The sequence below is a fragment of the Petaurus breviceps genome, unplaced genomic scaffold, assembly GCF_028583685.1.
Source record: "Petaurus breviceps papuanus isolate PSGF00001 unplaced genomic scaffold, PetGlider_PUasm1.0 186, whole genome shotgun sequence".
Classification (NCBI taxonomy): Eukaryota; Metazoa; Chordata; class Mammalia; order Diprotodontia; family Petauridae; genus Petaurus; species Petaurus breviceps.
The window spans coordinates 58,749,392-58,773,586 of NW_027185798.1; the positions used below are offsets into that span (position 1 = coordinate 58,749,392).

At 36.5% G+C, this 24,195-nt stretch overlaps 1 protein-coding gene across 2 annotated transcripts in view; it reads left to right on the forward strand.

The window, feature by feature from the left end:
* The window catches only part of DBT (dihydrolipoamide branched chain transacylase E2), a 62,036-nt gene that overhangs the window by 27,549 nt on the left and 10,292 nt on the right, over positions 1-24,195 (forward strand). For both annotated transcript variants that reach the window (XM_069090530.1, XM_069090531.1), the window contains 4 exons: positions 6,120-6,241; positions 13,222-13,441; positions 14,828-14,994; positions 23,762-23,839. In XM_069090530.1, the coding sequence (XP_068946631.1) occupies positions 6,120-6,241; positions 13,222-13,441; positions 14,828-14,994; positions 23,762-23,839 (587 nt within the window). The remainder of the gene's footprint in view (positions 1-6,119; positions 6,242-13,221; positions 13,442-14,827; positions 14,995-23,761; positions 23,840-24,195) is intronic.

Consider the following 24,195-nt stretch of genomic DNA (forward strand, 5'->3'; position numbering starts at 1 on the left):
CTTCTTTGGACCACAGGGGAGCCTACACTTCTTTTATTCTGAACCAGCAGAGCTTTCCAGATGGCTAATAGGTACAGAGTCCAGGAGTAGTCTGCTTTTTCACAGATCCAAACCTAGGTCAGAAACTTGCATAGTTCAGATTGGGGGCAGCTTGGATCACTTGGGGACCACTTTTGGGAAAACTTGCAGATCCACAAACTGTCCTGGAGATCCCAGAATAACAACACTCATTAACCCAGGAAGACAGCAAAAAGACCCATATCTTCCCTCCAGAAGAGCTCAGCACTAATTCCAGTTCTCAAGTCAGGAAGTAGATTGGAAGACTGGATAAACAAAAAAAAAGAACCCTACTATAATGATTTATTATGTTGACAGAAGCTCAGGATACAAACAGAAGAAGAGAAATACTCTAAAACATCTACAAAAAAAGGACTTGAAGGAAAACATTCAAATATGGGAGATGATATATTTCTCCTCTGAACCCTATCTCATCAGGGTTCACAGAGGAAGTCCAAGTAGACAAGGCCTAGGAGTGGTTATCATATCTTGATGATTGTAAGAATGCAATGGAAAGGGAGGGGAAGAGGAAATACTCAGGAGGAAGGGAAAGGATGTTAGGGAAAATTATCTTACATAATTAGGGTACATAAGGATATATCTATTCAAAGGAGAAGTAGGTAGGTGAACAGTTGACACTTGAACCTTACTGTCTTTGGAACTGGTCCAAAGAAGGAAGAATAAACACACACACACACACACACACACACACACACACAGTTGTATACAGAAATACATTTCACTTAATAGGGAAATAAGAGGAAAAGGAGAGAAGGAGAAATTAGCAGGAGAACAAATTAAGGGAGGGATTAGTCCTAAGCAAAAGAAGCTCTAAAGATGTACAAAAATATTTACAGCTCATTTTGAGGTGTCAGACTGGGAATCTGAAGAGGTACCTATAAATTGGCGAAATGGATGAACAAGTAATGGTATATAAATTTGAGAAATACTATTTTGATTAACAGCATCATGAACAACCAGGATTCCAGAATACTGATTATGAATGCTTTGCACTCCGCTGTCCCCTCTCAGGGGACATCGGAATTCTAGCATATCACTCGGATGTCCCCTCTCAGGGACATTGAGAATTTATTATCAGGGACACTGAGAGGGGACATTGCAGTTTATTAGTGATTACGGGGAATTGAGTTATTTCAACACAACTTTTTGAGACATGCATGTTTCCCTGAAGTTTTATCTTGAAATGGCACAAGAAATTAAATCAAAATATTGTAAAATTACTAAGATATATACAAGAAATGTCAGCGGGTTTTGTGTCGGGCAAGAACATGAGATGCGTGCTCACGACAGTCTGAGCACTTCGCGACGCCACTTGAAAAGAGCGATAAGGGGAGTTTGTAGAAGAAAGGTGGGTTTTCGAACATAGCATGCACTGTATAGTGAGATATATAATTACAAATAAACAAGTCTACATCTGGAGGAAAAGATTTTCAAAGCTGAGCTCATTTTGGTTTGAAGCTTCGAGCAGTGCACATAGATCTAACGAGTGAGAAAATCGGAAAAGTGATTCTTTTCTTAGTGAATAAATTGTTTGGTGAAAGCTATTTTGGTAAATATCTTGTTAGTTAGTAATAACAATTAGAAATTTTCAACCCATGCATTTATTCATATTTTTTATTAGAACAATGGCAAAGTGTCCAACCACGAATGAGTCTCATGACACAAGTAGTAGTGAAGATGAGCTCCAGATAGACCTCTATTCAGACACGTTAGAAAGACTAACTGTAGAACAAAACGACAGCAGTGATAATGATATCGTTCAACCTAGAAGGCGATGAATTGTTCGCATAGATAGTGAAAGCGATAATAGTAGTACGGAAGAAAACACACGGCAACATGACAATGTATCATCAAGTGAAGAGTGGAAAGATGTTACCGAATCGGACGTTCCTCCAGCCACGATAAATTTTGATTTACACGAAGAAATAGCCAGACCACAAGTCCCGAGTAACATAAAAGAGCCCATAGACTATTTCACATTATATTTTTACTGAAGAATTAGTAGACAGAATAATAAAAGAGACAAACAATTATGCCAAAGAAGAAATTGGAAAGAAACAGCTTTCCCTAAAGTCAACTTGGCACAAGTGGTATTCCAGGATTCCACTACATTTATTCAAGAAATTATTAGAAAGAGTTCCTGATGCAAAAGGATACCACATGTTCACCGACAGGTACTATACCAGCATCCTTTTAGCGGAAGAACTGCTAAAGATGAATTGTCATCTTACTGGCACTATAAAGATAAATCGAAAAGGCGTACCGACACATAAAAAAACCAAAATTTTCAACCAATAAAACAGTTGCATACAGAAAGAATAATACTATGCTTCTTGCGTGGAAAGATAAAAGAATTATTACCATGCTCACCAATTATTATAACACAAACCTACAATCTACCCAGAGAACATTACGCGGTGGACATATCGTAACAGTCAGTAAGCCTGAAATGGTGTTAGAATAGGCAAATATGTATGGTGTGGATCGTGCGGATCAATACGCTTCGACGTATTGTTTCCTCCATAAATCGCTCAAATGGTGGAGGAAGTTATTTTTTGGGGGGTTGGAAATGTGTGTGATAAACTCATACATAATGTATCGCATCAAAAAACAAACAAGTAATGAAACGCCAATGACACACAACAAGTTTGTCAAGACACTCGTTGACCAATTAAAGGGCGATTTTCGTGTATCGAGAACGCGTCCATCCACATCTTCTGCGGACAATAGATTAAACAATAAACTACATATTCCCGATGTGGGACAAAGAAAACGGGACTGCATTGTGTGTTCTAACAGGAAAACATCTGGTGGCAGGAGTCAAACCACTTATTACTGTCAAACATGCACTAATCAGCCTGCAATGCATATTGGGGAGTGTTTCAAAACTTATCATACTGTACAAAATTATAAACAATAAAATATTGTTTTTTTTGCAAACATGCATTCCTCGATGTGACCCAATTCATATAAGTCCAATATCATTATAATAAGTTACTTGGTTCCAAAATTATACTAAATAATACAAGGGTCTGTAAATGCACGTTTCTGCCACAAAGTAGCATCGAGTAGCTGGTAGCCAATGTCCAGAATGATTCGGAGTGCAAAGGGTGAAATGTGGCTGCCCCCTTCCTCGAGGAGAGATAAAGGACTGAGAATATAGAATGAGACAAAATTATTTTGGATGTGGGCAATGAGAAAATTAATTTTGTTAATTATACATATATCAATATGAATTTTTTTCTTATGTTATCAATTGAGGATGGAGAGTTAGGAGGGTAAGAAGGTGAATCTTAACTGATTAAAATAAAATATCTAAAATTTTTTTAAAAGAAAACATCTTTAGTAGGAAGTATTACTACTGCTTTGATAGTTTTTTACTCTTTATGAAAATATATTTAAGCCATTCTCAAATATTAAGTTCTGCATTTAAAATCAACCCATAAGAAAGAAAATTCCATGTAGTGTAATTCTAGAATCATTCTTAATTCATAAAGTTTTACACCAAGATCAGATGTGATATATCTGATAACTACAAATGCATATATAACATGAGTGCACTTTTCCCTCCAGCTGGTAATGTCCCTCCAGATTACTTTGGTTTTGCTTTGTGTGTGCGTATGTGTGTGTATGTACACACACATACATACACACATATACATATCATCTGTGTACTAATATATGCACATGTTATTTTTCCCAATAAAATGTAATCTTTGTCTTTGTCTCCCCAGTACCTTGCACATAAGAGGCATTTTTAAATTGCTTCCTATGATTGGTTGATTGATATAACTAAATATATACCTCTTGATTGCATCCTGAACTGTTTCAAAAGTCAGTAGGAAAAAAGATAAATATGTCAAAGTGATAGTCTTGAAAAATGGGATGCAACAAAATATTTTAAAATATAGGTATGCATAATTACTAGAGAAAAGATGTAGTTTGGGGGAAAAGTACTGGGTTTAGAATCAGGAGAAATTCAGGTTAGTTTAGCCCAGGTGTGGGGAACCTGCAACCTTGAGGTCACATGTAGCCTTCTAGGTCGTTGACTTTGGTCTTTTGACTGACTCAAAGTTTTACAGAAATCCTTTTATTAAGGGGATTTGTTCTATAAAGTTTGGATTCAGTCAGAGGGGCTCACTTGAGGACCTAGAGGGCCACACGTGGCCTTGAGGCTGCAGGTTCCCCACCCCCTGGTTTAGCCTAAAATGTCAAGTGAGTCAGGTCTGAAATTGCTGAGATGTGACTGGCCAAGTCACTTCTCTCAGCATTAGTTTTCTAATCTGTAGAGCAAGGATAATGTCTACTTCACTAGATTGTTTTAAGAATCTAATTAAAAGTCATTTCTGAAGCTTTAAAACTCTATATAAAACAGCTATTTTTATTTCTCAAGATCACACTGACAATAGTCATTTCCTTGAAATAGAAGTATGTCCTATGGCATCCATTGATGTCATATGATTGCAAATCAAGGAATACCATATTCTTTGATGAATTAAAGTTTCAGGTCACCAAAAAGACAATAAAAATGTAGCATCTGTAATGAAAACTCAGAATGACTGAGGTTGGCAAAAAAGTTGAGTATGATAAAAAGGGATTTTTAAGTTATATTGAGGAAAAGAAAAGATTGAACCACTGCTCAGGTTGGGTAAAAAAAAAACCCAACAGATTACAGAGAAGGCAGAGCTTCTCAACTCTCATTTTCCTTCTTTTTTTTCTGCTCAGGAGTAGACAGACGAGACAGAACAAAACTGGTTAATAAAGGTTAGTATTTAAGATCAGTAAGTAGATAGTCAGTGAGCACCTAACTGCCCTTAATCAGTTCAAGACACCTGAAGATCTGGAGGCATTTAGTGGGCTGCAACCTTAGTAAGAATCCCCACTGTGCCATTATTACAAATAAAAAAAAAAATTCAATTTCTGGTGACATTAAGAGAGTCATGGGGGTGGCTAGGTGGTGCAGTGAATAGAGCACTGGCCCTGTAGTCAGGAGGACCTGAGTTCAAATTTGACCTCAGATACTTGACACTAGCTGTGTGACCTTGGGCAAGTTACTTAACCTCAAGTACCCTTCCCTCCCCCTTCAAAAAAAAAAGTCATGAAACTCTAGAGGTAATAATTCTGCTATGTTTTGCCTTTGTGAGACCATGTCTAGAATATCCTGTTCTATTCTGTGTATTTTAGGAAGGACATTGAAAAACTGAAATGTATTCAGGTGAGAGTAACCAGGATGATGAGGAACCTTGAATTCATGCAGTACGAAAATTAGTTGGGAGTGCTGGGGATATTTAGCTTTTAGGAGAGAATTCTCAAGGTGACATGACATCCCCTTCAAGTATTTCAAGTGCTATCATTTTTAAGAGGTTAATAGATTTGTTCTGCTTGACCTCAGAAGACAGAACTAGGAGCATTAGGTTGGAGTTACATGGAGGTAGATTTAGGTTTGATGTAAGGAAAAACTTCCTACCCATTAGAAAAAACCACAGGTATAATGGGTTGACTGATTAGATAGTGGGTTCTTCCTCACTAGAGGTCTTCAAACTGAGCCTGGATGACCATTTGTTGGATATATTGTAGAGGGCATTTTCAGAGTCTTATTTCTCCATGTCTAACCACATCATTCATAGTCCTCATTTCATATTATGTTTAGTTTTAGAGCTAGAAAAATATATCAGAAAATGCTTTATTGCAACATGCATTATCAATTTATGGAAAATAAACTTTTTCTCCTTTGACTTGTAAGTGATACTTTAATTTTACAGAAATACATACATAATTTTCCTTTATCTGGTAATAGGCACCATCAGAATCCCCTACCAGTACTATGAAGTACTTCCTTTTAGAATGTTGTTAATACTGTATGCTTAGTTTCTGATAGGTAGCAATATGTTTTGCTATTATCAAATACCCAGTCTTACATTCATGTATTTTTTTATTTTTATAGAAAAAATACGAATTTGTATTTAAGATCTTACAGACGCTAAAATTGGTTTTCACTTAATATTTTTAATTGGTGCAGTCTTCTTCTGCCTTATTTCCAGATTCAGAAGAAGATGTTGTTGAAACACCTGCAGTGTTTCATGACGAACACACCCATCAGGAGATAAAGGGCCACAAAATACTAGCAACTCCCGCAGTTCGTCGCCTTGCCATGGAAAACAATGTAGGTTCTCCCACTAATTTTTCTGCATGTCTTCCTACTTTTTAAAAAAGATGGTGTATTTCTATTACTTATTTCAGGGAGAAGTTTGAGGTCCTACAAGGCACTGAACAATTTTCTAAGAGCAGTGCAGACCACTTTTACTGCTTACTCAGTTTAGGGCCCATTTAATTGTTCATCTGTAGCATCCATCTAAAATCTATGTGTTAATGGACCTATTTGTTAATTTGTCATTGGACTTTTTATCCAACTATACATGGTAGTTTAAACAATAGGAATTTTTCATCCACTTGATTTTTCCTATGTGGATTCTTGCATCAAATTCTTTTCAAAGTTGGAAGGAGCCTTAGAGACTCCATTTACTATCCAACCTATAACTGATAAAGAATCCCCTTTATAATGTAACAGATGGCTATAGTTGTTTGTATGTTGTCTTTCTCATTATAATGTGAGCTCCTTGAGGGCAAACTATGTTTTTTCTTTTCATTATATCTTCAGCACTTAGCACAGTGCCTGGTACATAGTAAGTGCTTAATAAATGCTTATTGATTGACTGGCCGGCCATCCAGCTTTTGTTTAAAGACCTCTATTGAGGGGATCACCACTTATTTTTTCAAATAGTCCATTCCATCCTGAGATAGTGTCTACCCACTGTTGACCCCTGGGGTTAGATAGAACATTTCTACTCTCTCTTTCATTTGACAGATTTAGCTATTTGAATACTACTTTCATGGTCCTTCCAAGCTTATTAATTTCCTTACTAAAATGTGGTGCTCAGAGCTGAACAGTATACTTCAGATATGGTCTGACCATTGCAGAATATAAACCATTCACTTTCTTAGGCAGTAGCCTGCTATACCTATTAATGCAGTAATAAAATATTTTTATAATATAATAATAGCCTTGGCTATTATATACTGTTGACTCATGGATTTTGTAGCCCATTAAGAGCCCTTTTTCATCTTTTTCAGATCAACTGTTATCTAGCCATATCTCTCTCATCTCGTACTTGTAAAGTTGAGTTTTTTAAAACAGATTCAGCCCCTGTGCTGATCTGCTGGGATATTTTAAGATCTCTAATTTGTTATTCAGTGTATGAACTTCTTTAGGAGGCTCTACAATATTCAGGGACTTGTTGTAAACCACACAATGTCATCTGCAAAGAGGAACTTAGAGTGGATTTCATGAAGTGTCGGGAATACTTCTGCCACTTGAACACTTTACTGGACATCCTCCATGGTAGTGATAAACACCTGTGGTGAGCAAAAGTCTCCCTGTTTTATGCCTAGCTTGATATTAATGATTAGGGTCATTAGACAAAATTATTTCTCTTTCATTTTTCATGAAATCTTGAAAGTTGCAACAGAAACCCTCCAGTTTCATTATCTTTTTGCACTCCTGTATGTGAATAGGTATTCCCCATTCCTCATTAGTTCCTCTAGTGTTTTTCAATATTCAGTTTTTGGTAATGGAAATTTATTTTCTTATATCACCTCCTGTTCATAAATAGGTAAAGTACATTGCACACTTGGTGTCGTGGAATATCATATTCTCCAGAGAACCAAAATTTCAAGTGGTCCAAAAGCCAGTGGAAAGACACACAGTAATAATATATAGGCTGTAGCATATTGCCAAGGAAAAATAGAACTCTAGAAGTCATATAGATATCATCAGAAAGCTATATGACCATGAAATGTGCTGGGAATTTGTGAAGTGAGAGGGAGGGATAACTCATGTGCTTTTCTGATGTTTGTAATGTAATGCCAAGGAAAGGCAACTTCCCAAGGTTCAAAATACCAGCATAGGTGCTCTCCATTTTATTCAGTGACCAACCAAGAACAGAGAAGATCAAAACATGACATCATTCCAAATACAGCATTTACTAAATGTGATTAAATAATCTCCAAGGACTACCCCACCCCAGGACCTTCCAATCATCCAATCAATTACAGTCCCTGGTCTAAATACTTCTCCACCCCTAGGCTATACCTTTATTTGTCAATCACAGAGCACAAAAAGGTCAAAAGTTCCCCACCCCTGGATCTCAATTGAATCTACCCCAGAGTTACATCAAGTTTAAACACAGCATTTAATACCCAAATGGAGGTCTTTTCTTCATCTTGACAGGAGGCAAGTTCTCAGCAATCTTAGTTCCTGGGGAGACAAGGCTTAGCAAGGCCACAAGATACGTTGCCAGTCCCTTCATTAATTCATCCTCTGTCTGTAGAACAGTCCTAGAACCCCTGAAAACATTAGCAAAGCCCTCTCCCAGGATTTCTGTAAACATACAACAAGAAAATCCTTCTTCAGGGCTTCTGAATCAACAGAAAGGTTCCCAGACCCCTGCAACAACAGCACTGTCCTTCACCAGTGGACAGTATTCATTCTGTCTGCAGGACAGTCTCCAGATCCCTGCAACAACAGCACTGTCCTTCACCAGTGGACAGTATACATTCTGTCTGCAGGACAGTCTCCAGACCCCTGCAACAACAGCACTGTCCTTCACCAGTGGACAGTATTCACTCTCTGTCTGCAGGACAGTCTCAGGGCTTCTTAGCGAACAGCCAGGTTCCAGGACTTCTTCAACAGAACTGTCTTTCACCAGTGGACAAATCTGGCAAAACAACATCAAAACAGACAGACAAAGTACCAGCAAAACAGCCATGTCTCCTCAGTCCTTGGCAGCTCAGGGGGCAGGTCTCAAAAGTCCAGGGCAATTCAAAGCGGCCACCAGCAATTCTCTTAGTCTCTCTCTCTCCACGAGGTGCTGCTTCCAAAAAAAGTTCTTCTGCCTCTCTCTTGTCTCTCCAAATCTACGTCACCAGCTCCTCCCAGTTCAGGACTTTCTTTTCACATCAACAAGTCCATCCCACAGGTGGGATTAACAAGCTCTGGGTTTTAACACAATCAATTTGAAAACCAAGCCAATACAGGGGGAATCTTTAAATGCCATTACTATCACAATGTTCAAGGAAGGTCAGGAGTAGGATAGGTGGAACATCTCTAGAAGATTTATGGGAAAACAAGTGTAAAAATCGCATAGACTAAGAAAGCACTGATGGCTTTTACTGTTGGAGGTACTACCTACATGAATAAGATCACTGAAGTAAAGTATCAATCACTGATCAATGATCATTGAAGTATCAAAATACTCTTATAAGACATATTGAAATAATATTTATTAAGATCTGTAGATTAGCATGATAGAATGATGGGTGGAGAGATGGCAAGGATATAACAAAAGAATCATTTTTTTCCTGAAAAAATTACTAGAGGAATAGTGGGAAATGAAGAATGATAACTATTCACATGAATATAATTCCTTACGGTTTAGAGACAGTAAATTCATTTCTTCAAAAGATTAAGAGAGGTATCATTATTTCTGATTTATAGTTAGTTAATAGGTTTTTTTTAAATTTAGAAATTATTGCCTGTAGAAATGGGTTGCAGTATTTGAACTTAATTTATCTTACCACAAATAACTAGAGGACAATACCACAGCTAATCTACTGTTTGTTGAAGTAGTAAATGATTAGAAATTATCTACCTAGTAGTAATCTCATAGTTCCAAATATTGACACTTGTTTTTTTTAAGTAAAGGAAAATCATGAGCATTTAAACATAGCTTTTAAATTATTTAAGTTCACAGAAAATAATTTACATAAATCCAAATATCCTGCAGGTCTGTGAATCATGAAGTAACTATAGTTTCTGAAGAATTAAAGTTGGGCAAACAAAATAACATATGTAGAAATGCTTTGCAGACTTTAAAATGCTGTGTAAATGTAAGTCATTTATTAGTATTATTGAGGCCCACATGTGAGCTTCAGTGCATCACCAGCAGTGAGGCCCAAGAGATGTGTTACTAGAGTAAGTGAAGTGTCTGTGCAGTAAAAAGGTGTAATGGAAGGATAGTCTCTTTGCTCTGTTGGTGTCTAATGCAGTATTAGCAGATTGAATGGAATGCCCCAAGGATGTTAAATGGACATTTTATAGAAAATTTATAGGAGAATATGGATAAATATGTTACAAGACAACAGGATGAAAAGGTGATTGTGATCTTCACTGTTGGAGGTTGTACCCACGTTGATGGAATCATAGATTCATCCAGTTTTTGATAGGATGAATACAATTTTTGTCTTTCTAGGATAACTTAGTCCTTTGAAAAACATTTCAGATGGGGAGGGTGGGGAGAGATAGAGCCAAGGTGGCAAAGAAAAGGCAGGGACTCTCCTGAGTTATCCAAAATTCCTCTCCAAACAACTCTAAATAATGCCTCAAAATGAATTCTGGATCAGTAGAACCACAAAAAGACAGGGTGAAATAATTTTCCAGGCCAAGACAACTTAGAAGGTCAGCAGGAAAGGTCTTTACACCAGGGTGAAAGTGAAGTACAGTCTAGTGCAGGCCACACCCCAGCAAACCAATAGTAGGCTGAGAGAGTGCCTGAATTAGCTTCAGAGGCAGAGGGCTCCAGGGCTTTCAGCCTATAGATAGTAAGAAGGTCAGATAACAGGTCAGAAGGAGGCTACAGGGGTCCTTTTGCTGGCACTGGGTGCAAACTCTTTTGTATGGCTCATATGCAGATCTGGGTCCCTGTCCTAAGTTGTCATCCCAGGATGAGGAAGTAATAGCACACTAGAGTTTGAAGCTACAGGGAAGCAGGGACTTTGTTTACAATTCCAGGGTGGAAAAGAGTGCTTGTGGATCACTCACAGATCAGAGCATGAGGAGAGTTAGTAAACATGCCTCTCCTTAGATCATACCTACTTGGAAGAACTGAAAATGTACAGATACACCAGAACTAGTTCTGAAAACAGTTACACAAAAAACCTGAAGCTTGGGACAGTGCCCCCTCCACCTCAAGAGTAGAGCCCAACCTCATCATAAAATTAATAGTGAAGAAATAGGCTGGAAAAGTGAGCAAACAACAAAAAAGAGTAAGACCATAGAAAGTTACTATGGTGACAGGGAAGCTCAAAACACAAACTTGAGAAGACAATAAAGTAAAAACTGCTATATGCAAAGCCTAAGAATTCCTGGAAGTGCTCAAAAAGGATTTTTTAAATTAGGAAGAGAGGTAGGGGAAGAATTGGGAAAAGAAATAATGAGGGTATTGCAAAAAAATAATGAAAAAAGAGTAAAGAGCTTGGTAAAGTAGAATTGGCAAAATGTAAAAGAAAGTACAGAGCTCACTGAAGAAAATAATTCCAGTGAATAGAGCATCAGGCCTGGAGTCAGGAGGACCTGAGTTCAAATCCAGATTCAGACACTTAACACTTATTAGCCATGTGACCTTGGACAAGTCACTTAACCCCAATTACCCTGCCTTCCCTCCTCCAAAAAGTAAAAAATAAATAAATTTTTAAAAATGCAAAAATAAAACAATTCCTTAAAAATTAGAATTACACAAAACGTCTCTCCTTGTAGTTTAAGATTACAGAATCTCAGTGTTGGAAGTCCAACCTGAACCTTTAACATCCTCAACAAGTCATCATCTAGTCTCTACTTAAAGACCTTTAATGAACCTAATCCTTCTGAGACAACCCATTCTACCTTGGAACATTTTTAATGCTGAAGAAGGAAAACTATTTTAAATGATGTAAAGTGAAATGAACAGAACCAAGAGAACATTGTACACAGTAAAAGAAATATAACTGTAATCAACTGTGAAAGATTTAGCCACTCTGATTGATAATTCCAAAAGACTCATGAAGAAAAATGCTTTCCACCTCCAGAAAGACAACTGATGACCTCTGAATACAAATTGAAGCATTTTGTCTTATTTTCTCTATTTTTTCTTGCTTTTTTTGAAGCATGGCTAATATGGAATTATGTTTTGCATGACTTCACATATATAATGGATATCATATTGCTTGCCTTCTCAGTGGGTAGAAGAGGAACTGGAGGAAAGGAGAGAATTTGGAATTCAAAATAAAAAAAAAGTTTAAAAAAAAGTTTTTTCTTTTATCAAGTTGAAATTTCACTGTCTTCAGCTTCCTCCTGTTCATTGATTCTAATTCTCTCAGGAGCCAAATAGAATAAATCTTAGTCTGCTTTCATTTGGCAGCTTTTCAAATATTTGATGCCAACTATCATGTTCCCCTAAGCTTTCTCTCCTCCAGGCTTAAATATCCCTACTTCCTTCAACCAGTGCTCTTATGGCATGGTCCCTAAGATTTTTATCATCTGGCTTACCCTCTGGATGGGTTGCTTGGAAAGGAAACTTAACAATTTCCTTCCTAAAATGTGGCATGCAGAACAAAGTACAATTTTCATGGTGTGTCTGAACAAGGCAAAGTATCTGTAACTTCTACCCACTGGTCTTAGTTCTTCCTTCTGGAGCCAAGTAGAATAAGTCTTAGCCCTCTTCTACAAGATAGCTCTTGAAAACTTTGAAATTATCATTGCCTGTCTCTTTTTCCCCAATCTAAACATCTCTAATTGAATCAACCAATTCTTAACCCAGTAATTAAGATAGTAAGATGCCAAATATGCTTCTAATACAATTATTTTTGATAATTTATATACTTTTCTAGCAAAAAAAAAATGAGGTATTTGAGAGCTTTGCTATGGTGGTTCTTTTCATTGGTATACTTTTATTTAACCAGCAAATTGTTTAAAATTTGTTGGTATTTAACAAACAAATATTTTCAAATTTTGTCTATTTTCATTTATTTTTGTTACTTTTTTCTTTAACACAAATACAGTAATTGTTATGCAGATCTAAGAATGGCTAAAGCTTAAATCACTTGAGTTTACCTCTAGCAATTTTGAATTATAATTTAGTTAGTACGTAGACAAACTAAAACAGTGAAAAAGTAATATCTTCTGAGTGAGAATTACTGAAGTATAAAATGTAATTTTAATCCTAGAGGTTTTTTTGACATAATGGAGATGTTAATGTTTAGTTTTGTTCTGTTGCGAATGGATTAATTTATTAACTAAAAGAAATCTTATTTTTGTTAAACATTTTTTTTCAGATAAAACTGTGTGAAGTTGTTGGAACAGGAAAAGATGGTAGAATCCTTAAAGAAGATATTCTCAATTATTTGGCAAAGCAGACAGGAGCTATATTACCTCCATCACCAAAGTCTGAAATCATCCCACCTTTAATAAAATCTGAAACAATTCAGTCTATTCCTGTACCAGTGTTAAAACCTAAAGCATTTACAGGCAAAGATAGAACAGAGCCCATAACAGGTAAAGTCATTAATATAATGTATCAGTAAAACAACTTTTGGGCAAATTTCTTTAGAAGGTCTGGTTAAGTATAACATTGGCAAATTTATAATGAATTGAATTTATTGAGGAATTTTCGCAACCAAGAGGACTAGAACCCTTTGGGAGATGTGTATCCATGTCATAACTGTGGGTGATGGTTAGGAAGACAAAGTTAAGGTAAAAAATTTATTTGTATGCTAAGGAAGACGACTTTCACCAAGTTAGCTTCAGCTGTCTAGGGTACAGATCTGGTTTTTGTAGCCTTTCAGGCCAGCTTATCTAATTAATAGATAAGTCAAGCATTACACAGGAGAGGGGGAGGCATAGAAGGAGAGAGAGGATCAGCTGAATAAGAAAAGGGGAGTTTTGGGTATGCAACAGACGGGATTTATTCTCTCTCTGTTCAAGAGCAGTAGACTGGGCAAGTAACCAAATACTTGTACAGTTGTGAAAGAAGATTTTTCTTCAGGAGTGTCTCTGCAGAAGACTGCAGCCTCTTAAGCAAGGAGAGTAAGTAGTTGTTCAACAGTAGATTAAACTATCTGCTTTGCTGTGTTCTTTGATAGTTTGTTATATTTTGTTTCTCCTTCAACTAGGTTTTGGTACTTTATATTATTAGGCTACTGGGTGGTTAGAGGATTAGTTTATCAAGAGGCTGCAAAATAATTGTGATTTTAATTTTTATCCAAGTTTCATCTGAGTATTAATTAAACAAGTAAATTTTTGATCACTTCTAATGAGTAATACTGGAGCAAATTTTCTTAAAATATAATCTATTATTTATGATTTTATTTGAAGACATACAAGATTTCAGCTTTCCCTTTTGAGTTCAAGTTTTCAGAATGCTAGCATGTTCTGGTTTATTTACAGACTCACACGAAACATCTGGGGACTATTTGCAACATTGTAAATAACAGTCATCATGTGACAGTTAAAAGTAAAAAGAGACTTATTTGTTTAAATTCTCATCTTGAGCTACTGAATATTTTACCCTCAAACACTTAAAATGGGGCGGCCAGGTGGTGCAGTGACTAGCGCACTGGCCCTGAAGTCAGGAGGACCTGAGTTCAAATGTGGCCTCAGACACTTAACACTTACTAGCTGTATGACCTTGGGCAAGTCACTTAACCCCAATTGCCCTGCCTTCCCCCCTCCAAAAAGCAAAAAAACAAAAAACACTTAAAACAATGCCATGTACCATTGGATAAGTTTCCCTTAGTTGTTCAAAATCAATGACTTCTAGGTTTTGTAAGGTAGATAGCTGTATTAATAAAAAAAATTTTTCATTTTTGAAATTAGAGATTATAAAAATGTAATGTTTCAATAAAGTAAGTTTCTGATAAATGGTTATTTAATTTTTTCCAGGCTTTGAGAAAGCTATGGTCAAGACCATGACTATGGCCATAAAGATTCCTCATTTTGGTTATTGTGATGATGTTGACCTTACTCAACTGGTTAAGCTGCGAGAAGAATTAAAACCCATAGCTTTGGCCCGTGGAATTAAACTCTCCTTTATGCCTTTCTTCTTAAAGGTGAGAATTCATTTATATTAGAGGTATCAAATATAGAGCATTTGAAATTCAGTTTATCAAAAACATAGTACATTGAATGTGGATTTCCCAATCAAATGTTACTTTTTATTCAAACATACAATTTAAAATTTCTCATAAATTCCCCTTTTTCCTTGTTCCCTCAGAATTCTTAACCTAAGTATCTCCTTATATCTAACTGTCCTTTCTAAGTTAAGTATGGTGTTATCTTTTGTGAGACAGCTAGTCTATATTGACAGGGTCATATAATCTTAGATTTATTCAATTCATTTCATTAAATATTAGTTAAGTACCTACTATATATAAGGTATTTTGCAGGGGGCATAAAGTACAAAACAAAAATATTCTTAACAGATTTTATTTCTAATAGTCATAATGGTTTTATCTTTAGAAACTTATATACTCCTAGGGTGATATGCCATGTGTATCTGTAAAGACAAAGTATATGCAAAGCAACAGAAAGTAATGTCAAGAGGGGAGAGCATACTAATAATGAGGAGGGGTGCCAAGAAAAGGCTCGGGAGGAAGGCATCACCTGGGGACAAACGAAGGATGCTTTGACAGAGAAAGGAAGAAGAACGTTCTAGATAATTGGGCAGGGTGAGGGTGGAGAGGCTGAGGTACCACTTATGCCAACAGGCAACAGTTAGTCCAGACTGACTTGAATAAAGAGTGTGGGAAGAAGACTCATGTGACTTCAGACTGTATGGATTGGTGGGCCTCAGGTTGTGGAGGACTTTTTCTGCCAGGCTGAGAAGTCAGGATTTTATCTTAGAAGCAATAGAGTGCCTTGGAAGACTTCTTGAATGTGATGTGTGGGAGGAGCAAGGGGAAAGTAATATGGTCACATCTGTGTTTTAGGAATACCATTTTGGCAACAGCATGAAAGCTTGAAGAGGGGAGAAACTAAAAGCATGCACATCATTATGGGAAGTTATTAAATAATCCATGGAAAGAGGTCGTGATAGCCTGAACTAGAGTAAAAGCTATGTTAGTAGAGACAAGGGAATAGACTGATAACATATGTATAGAATTTTGCAAAACACTGTGTAAAGCGCTTTGTAGATGCTAGCTATTCTTTTTAGATATGAAAGGCGTTATAGAGCTAATATCAATAAGACTTAGCTGACTGGATATAAGAGTTAAAAGGAAGGAAAGAGTTAAAGATGATTCCAGGGTTATGAGCCTGGATAACTAGAAGAACAGTGATACCATCAGTAGAAATTTGAAAGATGGAAATTTGTGAGGTGAAAATATAATTCTGTTTTGGACATGTTGAATTTGAGGTGCCAGTGGGACATCCAGGTGGCACTGTCCAAGTATTTGGTAATTGAGGACTGAAGTTCAGGAGAGAGATTACTGCTGATTATATTGATTTGCAGATCATCTACATAGAAATGAAAATTGAAACCATGGGAGCCCACGTAACATTAGAGTTGGATGGGATCTTAGAAGTTGTCTGATCCAACCCTCTTCTCTTACAAATGAGAACACTGAAGGCCAGAGAGGTCTTGCTCACATAGCAACTGGCAGAATCAATATAAGTACCAAGGTTTGCTAGTGGGGTCAGCATGGTGACAAAGAGAGAACTGCATATGAAGTCAGGAGGACTAAGTTTGAATCCTGCCTCAGCCTCAGTTTCCTTATGTATAAAATGAGAATTATAATAGCACCTGCCTCATAGGGTCGTTGTGAGGATCAAAGCACATCACTAACCATAAACAGCTATATAAATACTGTTACTATAGTGTTTCCATTATATAGTGCTTATTCTGGTAAGCCTTTGAGTTAAAATAATGTGACTCTATATTCATTGTTTTCATTTTGAATGCTGATTCAGTGAAACTTAATTTAACTAATTAAACTTGATTTAATTAAAAGTATTTTGGGGGGCAGCCAGGTAGCACAGCAAGTAAGAGCACCGTCTCCAGTGCCAGGATGACCTGGGCATCGAATCCGGGCTCAGACACTTAGCACCCACCCAGAAACACCTGGCCGTGTAACCTTGAGCAAGTTACTTAACCCCAGTTGCTTAGGGGCGGCCAGGTGGCTCAGCGAGTAAGAGCACCAGCCCCAGTGTCGGGATGACCTGGAGATTGAATCCGGGCTCAGATTCTTAGTACCACACCCAGAAATAACTGGCCGTGTAACCTTGAGTAAGTTATTTAACCCCAATTGCTTTGAAAAAAAAAAAGCATTTTGGATTAGTCTTAGTTTCCCTTATTACCTCTTAGAGAAAGACACTGAAGATAATGAAGCTGGAAAACAGAGAGGGAGAAGGAAAAGAAATAGGCACTTCTCAAGGTTGGAAGTGAATTTCTCCTGCCTTTTGTTCACTTTGAGTGTGTGAAGCTAAGTAAATTATCACCTGTTATCATTGACTCTTGAAGATCTAATTTCACAATTCCAATTCAAACACTTATTAAGAGTCTATAGTTACTATTACAAAGTTGTACGGGAGGTCATACAAAGATTAGATAAGATACTGCCCTTGCTGTCAGGCATTTTAAATTATTTTTCTCTTGAAAGCCCCTTTATGGCTATTTGAGGCTTTAAAGTTCATTGTTGCAACAAGGATTAGCTTTTTTTTGCCAGCTACTTCTTTTTTTAAAAATTGATTATAGGGGAGGCCAGGTAGCACAGCGAGTAAAAGCATGGGCCCCAATGTCGGGACCTGGGGATCCAATCCAGGCTCAGATACTTAGCACCACACCCAGAAATAACTGGCCGTGTAACCTTGAGCAAGTTACTTAACCCCGATTGCTTAAAAAAAATTGATTATAACTTTACTAACCATTAAACAAAAAGTCAAAAATAAAATCATCCATAAAATTAATCAGTTTAACAAACTTGAAGTGACTACCATGTATTAGGCACTATACTAGATGCTGAGGATTCAAAGATAAATAAATAATGATATAACTCTTGACCTCAAGGCTCTTAAATTGCATTATATTTGGGAGATATACAAAAAGGACATTTGTGATCAGACCAAATGAGAGATCCTGACCAAAGTATTCTAGTAAATTTCAGAGGCAGAGGCACACACATACACAAAGGCATACAGTCACATAGTGACATACAAAGAGAGTTATATGCAAAAACAGAGACATACACATGTACAGAGGCATACATAGATACATACAGAGACACATAAACAGAAAGAGACACAGAGATATGTATAGAGGACTTTCAGCTGAAGGAAAAGGATCAGAAGATACATTGAGTAGGTGATAGTTGAGGTAAGTGTTGAAGGAAGAACAAGATATTGAGTAAGGTGAAGATGTAGAGGAAGTACATTGCATGCATTCTTTGGAAGTGGAAGCAGCATCAGCTAATGAATAGTCTAGTTTGTCTAGAGTAATATAATGTAAGTCTGGAGAGGAAGGTAGGTACTAGATTGTAGAGGACTGTAAATGTCTCTATATTTTTTCTAGAGGTAATAAAGAGGGCCAGTAAATGATTGTAAGCAGGGCAGATGTGTTTAAACTTGTGTTAGGTAGATTATCTTAGTAATTGTTTGAAAGTTACACTAGAGAGGGGAGAAACTAGAACCAGGAAACTGGAACTGTTAATAGTTCAGGTGAGATTTGACAAGGACATAAATTAGGGTGTTAGCTGTGTATGAATTCAAACAATTCAGAAATGGTTAAAAGGAAGAAATATGAGTATTAACTTGAATAAAATATTTTAAAACTAACATCTTATTTACTCGTCTTCCCTTCCAAATTCTTTTCTTCTGTGTACTTATTTGGTTGTCGTTATTTTATGTAGTTGTCAATGTGTATGTTCTGGTTTTACCTTCTTCACTCTATTCACTTCCTAAGGCTTTCCATATTTCTTTTTTTTTTGCCTTTTGGAGGGCAATTGGGGTTAAGTAACTTGCCCAAGATTACACGGCTAGTTTTATTTTTGTATGTGTGGGTGTTAAGTGTCTGAAGCTGGAATTGAACTCTGGTCCTCCTGATTCTGGGGCTGCTGCTTTACTCACTGTGCCACCTACTCGCCCCGCTTTCCATATTTCTTTATATTCTTCATATTTATTTATTGTAGCGCATTATATTGTAGATTTCTTATGTGACATTAATACACTACAGTTTATTCAGGCATTCCATAGTGATTGAACACAGAGTGTTTCTAGCCTTTCACTTTTAGAAAAAAGCTACTAGGAATCTTTTTTAACAAAAAGGTATTTTTTTCCCTTTTAACTTTCTTAGAGTATAATCCTAGTAAGTGAGAACAATAGGCCAAAAAGGCACAATTAGTTTATAACTCGTATTATACATTTCCAGATAACTGTTTTCCAAAACGATTAAGTTTACAGCACCATCAGAAGGGTAACAGAATGCCAATTTCCCATACCCACAGCTAAGTTTAATTTTATAATATTTTACTATCTTTGTCATTCTAATGAGTATAGAGTTATACAACCAAGGTCTGTATTGATGAGAAAGTAGCATCCTGCCTTATGAAATCAGAGGTCATTGAAGTAATTGTCTATTTGTTTGGTAGGTAAGCATTTTCCTTTTCCCCACAATTGAGATAAAAAAAGAAGGAAAATTGGGGCGGCCAGGTGGCGCAGTGAGTAAGAGTGCCAGCCCCAGCGTCAGGAGACCTGGGATCAGTTCCGGCCTCAGATACTCAGTACCCACACAAAAATAACTGGCTGTGTAACCTTGAGCAAGTTACTTAACCCTGATTGCTTAAAAAAAAGAAGAAAAATTAGTGTTTTGTCTGTATATAATAACTATATTTATGTCATTGATACACTTTTTACCGAATTATGTGATTGGGAGCCTGTCCCAGTGATTCATCTTAAGGTGGAGGTAACCTTGAGGTTTCCAGGAATACAAGTTTTTGTAAGTCACATAACAAGTTGAATAGGCCTCAGGCAGGAATCCAGAGACTAACTATATGTCTGTTATATGATGATGAGGTTAGGTAAATTAAAAGAGACTCATTACCAGGTTGGCTTGTAGGGTGATGGAATTATTTGACCATAGTAACTCATGAATTCTATATAACAAGTTGAAAAGAGAATTACCTTTTTTTTTTTGCTTTTTTTTTGGAAGGGAGAAGGCAGGGCAATTTGGGGTTAAGTGATTTGCCCAAGGTCACCCGGCTAGTAAGTGTTAAGTGTCTGAGGGCAAATTTGAACTCATGTCCTCCTGACTCCAGGGCCAGTGCTGTATTCACTGCATCACCTAGCCACCCTGAGAATTACCCTTTCTGACATCATCATGGATAGTTGACATAGAGGACATGAAATTGTGGGTCTAATCCCCATTTTCTTTCTTTTTTTTTTAATCAACCGGGATTAAGTAACTTGCTCAAGGTTACACCGCCAGTTATTTCTGGGTGTGGTGCTGAGTATCTGAGCCCAGGATTCAATCTCTAGGTCATCTCAACACTGGAGTTGGTGCTCTTACTCTCTGAGGCACCTGGCCACCCCTAAGCAATTGGGGTTAAGTAACTTGCTCAAGGTTACACAGCTAGGTGTTTCTGGGTGGGTGCTAAATGTTTGAGCCCGAGATTCTATCTCCAGGTCATCCCGACACTAGAGCCGGTGCTCTAACTCACTGTGCTACCTGGCCTCCCCTAAACCCCATTTTTTGTCATATTTCTATACACTTTATAAAATAAAAATTGTTGAAAATGATCCCTTATACAATGTTTTATAATTTTAAGTTTATCAAACAGTAATAAATTTTATTTTAATATTGGATTTCCTGTTTGGTCCATTAATTTACTTTTTCATCTAGTACCACTTGTGCAACTTTTCCTTACCCCTGATTTTTCTTCCATAGTTCTCCTTGTTGTTTTTCTCTCTTTGTTTTTCAATATAAATTTTATGTTATTTTATATATTCTGCTAGTTTGAGGTATGTTAAATTTCTAAATTAAGTAACATTGATAATTTCTTTTGGTATGTTACTTTATTTTCTAATTTCATTAAATGCAAACAACTCATTTGATTTTTGTTGTTCTTCTGGTTAATATAGACATTTTGGGCCATAAAATCTTTGAATCACATAAATTTTGGTATCTTCTGTTTATGATGTAAATTACTAACTTTGATTCTTGCTGAGCTTAACCAAAAAACTAAACTAAGTTCAGTTGTTTTATGTTACTATTTAATTTATACCAAATCCCAACACCCTTTGTTAAAGATAGGAGTTTTGTCACAAGATCAGCCTGTCTGCTCCTATTTCTATAAGTATTAACTTATGTTCTTATTTTTTTTTAGACTGTAATTTCATTGGGGGTAAGGGCATCCAGTGGAGAGCATCTTCTGTCAATGCAAATTGATGCATTAATAGTCTCAGTACTGAGTAGTTCTGTGACTTGGCCTAGGGCTATTCAGCCAATTTTTGACCAAGGCAGGACTTGATGAGACTCTAAAGCCAGCTCCCTAAAGAGCTATATATGGTAATGCCTTTTGTGTGGGGTACAGAGACCCTAACCCAAACTGACTACTTGGGGACCTCTCAAAGTGAAGGGAGAAAGTTTTATGAGAATCTCGAGAGAAGCGGGCAGTCCAGTCACTGAAAAATAAATCCAGGGAGAAGAGGCCGCCATACAGAAGCCAAAGCTGGGTTATATAGCCAAAAACAGCAACCCTCCCCTTCCACATGTAATCTTTTAAATTGATTGGCTGTTCTATTAACACTCCCTTATTTGGCAGGTAGGGTGACAAGGGGATTTCCAGAGTTTTATTTTTTCCCCCAAGGTCACCTAACTGAGGCCTAAGGCTTCACATACTTTAGCAGATAGTCTGAGAAACCACATTACCTGCCCTGCCCCCCACCTTTCATATTATATATTAACTCCTTGTGATGTTTTTTTGCCATTGTCCCTTCCTTTTTTTCCCTTCCCATCCAACTTAAATAAAACAGTATCTAAGTTATATTTATTTTGTTGAATGCACCAAGGTAACAGGTAAGCAGAGTTAAAAATTATCTAACTCTTGTGGGTATTTTCTCTAGGTCTTGAGAAGTTTTTGATTATATTTCCATTCCTCCTCTCTTCTTCTTTTTATTTTCAGGCTGTTTTTTCTTTCATGAATTTTTTTTAGGAAATTATTGTTTACCCTAGCTGTCTGTGACAGCTCTAGAGCTTGAGCCTTTTGCCAGAAGTTACTCAAACTATCCTTGTGTTAAATAAACCCTGTGATCTTTTATTTTCAATAAGAGTACTTAGTTTTGCAGGGAAATAGAATCTGGGGTTGAACCTTATGTTCTCCTTTTATTTGTTCTAATTCATTTTCTTCTGTCAGTTCTTCTTCTTGAAGAAAAATCTTATTAGATTTGAATTTATAGGTTTTTTGATAAATAACTTGATTTTTGGACAAAAAGATTTTCTTGTCTTTATAGTCTGATGTGTCCTGTTTGGATGGGTTGAATGTAGGGTTCTTCCTTATTAGTGTTCTTTGGATTTATTCTCTTTTTTTAATTACTATGACATTTTCCATACTTAAGGAAGTTTTCTTGTACAGTTTCCTGGAATGTAATGATCAGATTATTATCTTTTTCCTTTTTTTTTTTTTTTAAAGCAATTGGGGTTAAGTAACTTGCTCAAGGTTACACAGCCAGTTATTTCTGGGTGTGGTGCTGAGTATCTGACCCCGGATTTGATCTAGGTCATCCTGACACGAGAGCCGGTGCTCTTACTTGCTGAGCCACCTGGCTACCCCTAGATTATTATCTTTTTCAAAATTCTCTAGAATCACAATTATCTTGAAGATCCCCCCATCTTTATTTCTTCTCCAGATCCACCACTTTCTTCTGTATTAATTCCCAGTATTTTTCTAATCATATTAGTTTATAGCCTTATTTTTCATAATTTTCTTCCATTCTTCTGTCCTTCAGTTGACTAATTTTGTGTTTAATGTCTTTCATTAATGTCATATTTTCCATGCTAATTTCTAAAATGGGTTGAAATTCAATATTATGCCCTTTTTTTCCTCAGGTATTTCTAGCTCTTCACTTATTTCCTCTTGTGTTTCTTTGCCCATTCCATTTATTTTAATTCCTTTGCCTATTTATTTATTTTATTGTACCAAGGTATTCCTTTTTTATCTTTTTTGATGCTATTGTTGATGCTGTTTCAGTACCTTTTACATGGTGTTTTTGCTTATTATTTTTTATTATTAGCATTGGTATTTTTGCTTTGTGTGTGTGTGTGTGTTTTTATTGTAATTTTTGAGAACCCATTCAGAGTTATTATAGTTTTTCCTATCCTGGAAAGCCTTTAATTCACATCCTAGTGACAGACTGTTTTCTGAGGATCCACCAAGGTAAGTATAGAGAGGCTCACCACTGGAGGGTGGCTACTTGGGGATCAATTCCTTGGTCATGACAATCCCTGACAATCCAGGGGGCTCAAGTATCACCTAGCCTGAACCTCTCCTTTCAAAGAAATGTTAGGTTCATAGAACTGTTAATGTTTTATTTATATGAAGGTATGTCTTAGACTTTAGAAATTAGCTTTGCTTTCCCTAGAGGTCTGTTCTTTTCTATCTCTCATTCTCAAAGTCCCTTTGACATTCAAAAGCTGACTACCTTGTGTTGTTTCTTGAATGATTATGGCTATCTCATTCACTAAGATCAGAAGTTTTATATTTGAGATCAGTGTCACCTATTGGTGTGGTTGCTCTGAAATTAGACCCAAGATAAAATAAAGATTTCCCTCCCCTTCTTCATAGTCAATTTAAATGAGTAAAGGTAGCATTTTTTTTTTCTCTTTACCAGGCTGCATCTTTGGGATTATTGCAATTTCCTATCCTCAACGCTTCAGTGGATGAAAACTGCCAGAATATAACATATAAGGTTTGTTCAGTACTACTTAAAAGAGTCCTCCAATGGCAAGTGGCTTAAATATGTTTATATTTGAAAGATGCAGACAGCATACCTTTGATAAATTTTTTAAGGAAGGAAACAGAATCTGGAAAAAAAAATGATCGTGTTGTTTGGAAATAGGTATTTACTACTTTAAGAAACTTTTGTTTTTATCAGTGCATTAGACTGATAAGTACTCTGAGGGAAAGGGGAGGGACACAGAAGGGAAATGATTTAATTTGTAAGAGAAGTCTCCAAAAATTAATTTCCAAGAATTTGAAAAAAAAAAAAGGAAAAACCCAAAAAAGCCTACTTTAAAGAAATAAAATACAAGTTGTGTCCCACTG